This window comes from Protobothrops mucrosquamatus, unplaced genomic scaffold (genome assembly GCF_001527695.2).
Source record: "Protobothrops mucrosquamatus isolate PMUCROS unplaced genomic scaffold, P.Mucros_1.0 scaffold606, whole genome shotgun sequence".
Lineage (NCBI taxonomy): Eukaryota > Metazoa > Chordata > Lepidosauria > Squamata > Viperidae > Protobothrops > Protobothrops mucrosquamatus.
Genome location: NW_015386904.1, coordinates 275027 through 279179, shown reverse-complemented (window position 1 = coordinate 279179; position 4153 = coordinate 275027). Strand labels below are relative to the sequence as shown.

Genomic DNA, 4153 nt, shown 5'->3' with positions numbered 1-4153 from the left:
ATTATTATTAAGTACTCTTCAAAATTAATAGCGAAAGGTAGTACTTGAAAAGCAGCCCATTAATACAGCATCCTTTTTCACAAAATCTCAGCTTGATGCTAACTATAATATTGGTATTGAATTTGGAAATTTTGTCTTCAGATTCCAGCATAGTGGGATATCTTGACCAAATCATATTTTTCAATCTCAAGGTAATTTTCACAATAAAATCTACAATATTATTTGAAGAAATAATAACAATAATAATACCATCCAACCTTCCTGCTCTAACAAATATAACATTACCAAAATATTGAGAGTTTTGTTAAAGTTTTGGATCTTACAGAATTTCAAAACTTGGAGAGAGGTGGAGTCACACAAACTCAGATAATATATTCCCTTGTTTGGAAGAAATACAGGAGAAGGTCTTATTTCAAAATGTTTATGTATTTGGTTTTAATAGTTTTAAAATGGTTTTAAAGTTTTGATAGGGATTTGCCCAGAGTTTGTTAGAAGGTGGATAGTTATTAAGTGTTTTAAGTAAATAAATAAGTGCCAGAAAGACAGATCTCCAAAAATGGGGTCACATTTAAAAAGACCTCTTGTGTAAATTTTAAAAGTTGGATGGGACTGTATAAAACAGATGGTTCCTGATATTGTGAAATCCTAAACTCTTCAAGGCCTTAAGGGATGATAGTAGCACCCTAAATTGTACCCACTAAATCACTGGCTGTAAGTGCAATTATTTCAGTGGAGGCATCATATAATTCCTATATTTTATCCTGTATAGCATTCTAGCTGACACATTTTGTATTAGTTCCAATTTCTGCAAACTCTTCAAGGGTTGCCCAGCATAGATCACATTGTGTAGAGTGCACTGCAAAGTTCAAGATGAAATATAATCAAGGCATGCATAACTGTTGCCAAATCTGACCATCTCAAAAATGGATGATGTAATACTGTAATCGATCTAGCAGTCCTAACTGCATCAATGTGCACCATGTCACAGCCATCATAAATTCAATGACAAATGAAGGTGAAGGAGTATTTTTAAACTGCAAACCATTCCTTTCAAACTTTGCAAACTAACCAAAACAGTCTAAATGTCCGTCTCAAAGTCTAATTTCTTATTTATCAAAAACGAATTGTTTTGGTCTAGATTTAATCTCAGTGCATTCTTCCTCAACCAGGACTTTGTCAAATATAAGCAATGTTCAAGACAGTGATTGCCCTTTGAAGTTGGATAATAAGGTGCAATATGATTGGAAGGGTCAAAGTTTTTAATGATTTCCCCCAATTTCAGTTTCATATACTGTAGATATTAAACAGCATGGATGGCAAAAATGCAATCTTGTAGGAAACAAGGATACTTTCTGGACACAGCATGACAGTAAGAACTGTAAAACAGGAGTCCTAAGTTGCATCTACTTTGCAGCATGAGTCATCCTCCAAGACAGCCAGAGCAGTCTTAATACTTATTCAAGCTAAAACAGCTTGACTGAAAGGGGGATGGATAATATCTAAATATATCCTCTAAAACAGGGGTGTCAAACTGCCGGCCTGTGGGCCGCGTACGTCATCTGGAAGCCGCGCCCACCCCATTGCTGGCAATGGCAAACCCGTCCCGATACGTTGTGCAACATCACGTGATGTCATGTGACATGTCTGCTCTAAAACATCATTTTTGGAGGACAAGAACCATTGTTTGCTTTAAGTGGCATGCCGAGGGCTGTATTTTGAAAAGTGTCTATATATGGGGTAGGGACTTAAATTAATTTACAGTATTTAATTAAGCACAATGAATGTGTTATTGTACATATAGCAATCATTTTCCTTTTTGTCAATTAAAATTACAATTGGTGACAATCTTTGGAGAGACTCTTTGGGCTGTATCCAAAGTTTAGGCAGCTATATGAAGTTTTAAGCCTTCAGGTTGAACATTCCTGCTGTAAATACACACACACACACACACACACACACACAGAGAGAGAGAGAGAGAGAGAGAGAGAGAGAGAGAGAGAGAGAGAGAGAGAGAGAGAGAGAGAGAGAGCGCTTTCATAACAAGTAGTACCTAATGTGTGAATGTTGCTAAAAGGGCTGTATTGTGTGAAAACTTAAAAGTGGGCAAATTATGCAGTTTTCCAAATTATCACCCATTGTGAAGGCATCCTGAATGTGTATGTTGAAGGAGAGGTGAAATGTACTTTCATAATATTAGTTATGGACATAGGATCCATCCCAAAGGAGTTTATGCAGGACAGAGGCAATGCTTCATTTCTTGCTGATTTCTAGTAACACTGATGATGCCACCACAATCATCGTGAGTTCTCTTTCTCACAATGTCCATTTCTTTTCCCCTGTGGTTGTGAGAGCCAAGACAAAGACAATTCACAGCCATATTGCACTAGGATGTATTCTTATCTGGCTGTTAAGCATTTTTCCTGCTTACTGCTTCTCCATTTATGCTGTCTGATGAATTGTTATCCTTAATTGTTACAGGATTTCTGTATAATTACTTAAAAACTAAACCACACATTTTTTTTTAACTCCTTAGACAAGCATGGTCTCCGTTGAAGGTTTAACAAAACTGGTTGATCCCTCCCAACTAACAGAAGAGTTTGAAGGAACTCTGGATTACAATCATGATGAATGGATAGAATTGAGAGTTTCCTTGGAAGAATTTTTCAATAGTGCCATACATTTATTATCCAGGCTGGAGGACCTTCAGGAAATGCTGGCTAGGAAGGAATTTCCAGTGGATGTGGAGGGTTCAAGAAGACTAATAGACGAACATACTCAGCTCAAGAAGAAAGTAATCAAAGCTCCAGTGGAAGAATTGGACCGTGAGGGTCAACGATTATTACAATGCATAAGATGCAGTGATGGTTTCTCTGGTAGGAACTGCATTCCTGGCAGTGCAGATTTCCAAAGTCTTGTGCCAAAGATTACCAGTCTTCTAGATAAGCTGCATTCAACACGACAGCACTTGCATCAGATGTGGCATGTCCGTAAACTGAAACTAGATCAGTGTTTTCAACTTCGACTTTTTGAACAAGATGCAGAAAAGGTAAGATACAGCCTTTTTTCTTTTTGATTATTAACCTGAAATCAAATGGCAATGACAAAGTTGTAGCCAAATCTTTTTCTCTATTTTACCAAGATGAAAGATTAATCAGGGATGCCAATCTCAAGTTACTTGGAAAGAAAAATCACTGAACTAATTGTTGGAATAGCAAGAAGCATTAGAGCTATAAATTACTCACTCGTGATTTTTCTGATAAAAAGTGATCTTTATTCAGTATTTCTGAACTGATGTGACAGGTCTCAAATTACTTTTTTTTTCATTTCACCAAACCTGTTAATAAAAATCCATCGTAATCAAACTGTGGAACAATTTCCACTTGGGAGAAATTGTAAAAAGGATTCTTGGAAAACCAAAGAAACAAGAATCATATACATATTGAGAAATAGGCCCACGGGCATCACACAGTCAGCAAGCTCCTTGGTTAAGTACATGTGGCAACAGTTTGAATCCAAACATTGTAAAATCATTTTCTAAATCAGGGAGGAATAATCTGCAGTCTTTAGACCAGGGGTCTTCAAACTTGGGCCCTTTTATGACTTGTGGACTTCAACTCCCAGAATTCCTCAGCCAGGCATGCTGGCTGAGGAATTCTGGGAGTTGAAGTTCACAAGTCATAAAAGGGCCAAGTTTGAAGACCCCTGCTTTAGACTATATGGTGTGAGAGATGTCCACAGGGGGACATAAAAAATAAACTCTGTGATCAAAGCCCTCCTCCTATGGATGCTCTCTTCTGTGTCTAGCCTCATTTTTATTTATTTATTTATTTAATTTTTATCCCGCCCTTCTCCTTACGGACTCAGGGCGGCTGACAGCCTTATAAAACAGATACAACAATAAAATACCCAGTTTAAAACCTAATTTAAAAAGAAATATTTACTGTGGCCCATGTCAATTAAAATTTCTCTTAAAACCCCACTAAAAATTCCCTAGGCCAATCCCGCTTGTTGGAAGAGCCATGTCTTTAGGGCGCGGCGGAAGGAGGGGAGATCCGGGATCACCCGGATCTCTGGGGGTAGTTCGTTCCAGAGGGTGGGAGCTCCCACCGAGAAGGCCCTCCCCCTGGAGGTCGCCAGCCGGCACTGTCTGGCT

General features: G+C 38.1%; 1 protein-coding gene across 1 annotated transcript in view; it reads left to right on the top strand.

Moving 5' to 3' along the window:
- The window catches only part of KALRN (kalirin RhoGEF kinase), a 536528-nt gene that overhangs the window by 286452 nt on the left and 245923 nt on the right, over positions 1 to 4153 (top strand). Inside the window, exon 5 of the mRNA XM_029284454.1 lies at positions 2534 to 3046. Coding sequence (XP_029140287.1) covers positions 2534 to 3046 — 513 coding nt within the window. The remainder of the gene's footprint in view (positions 1 to 2533; positions 3047 to 4153) is intronic.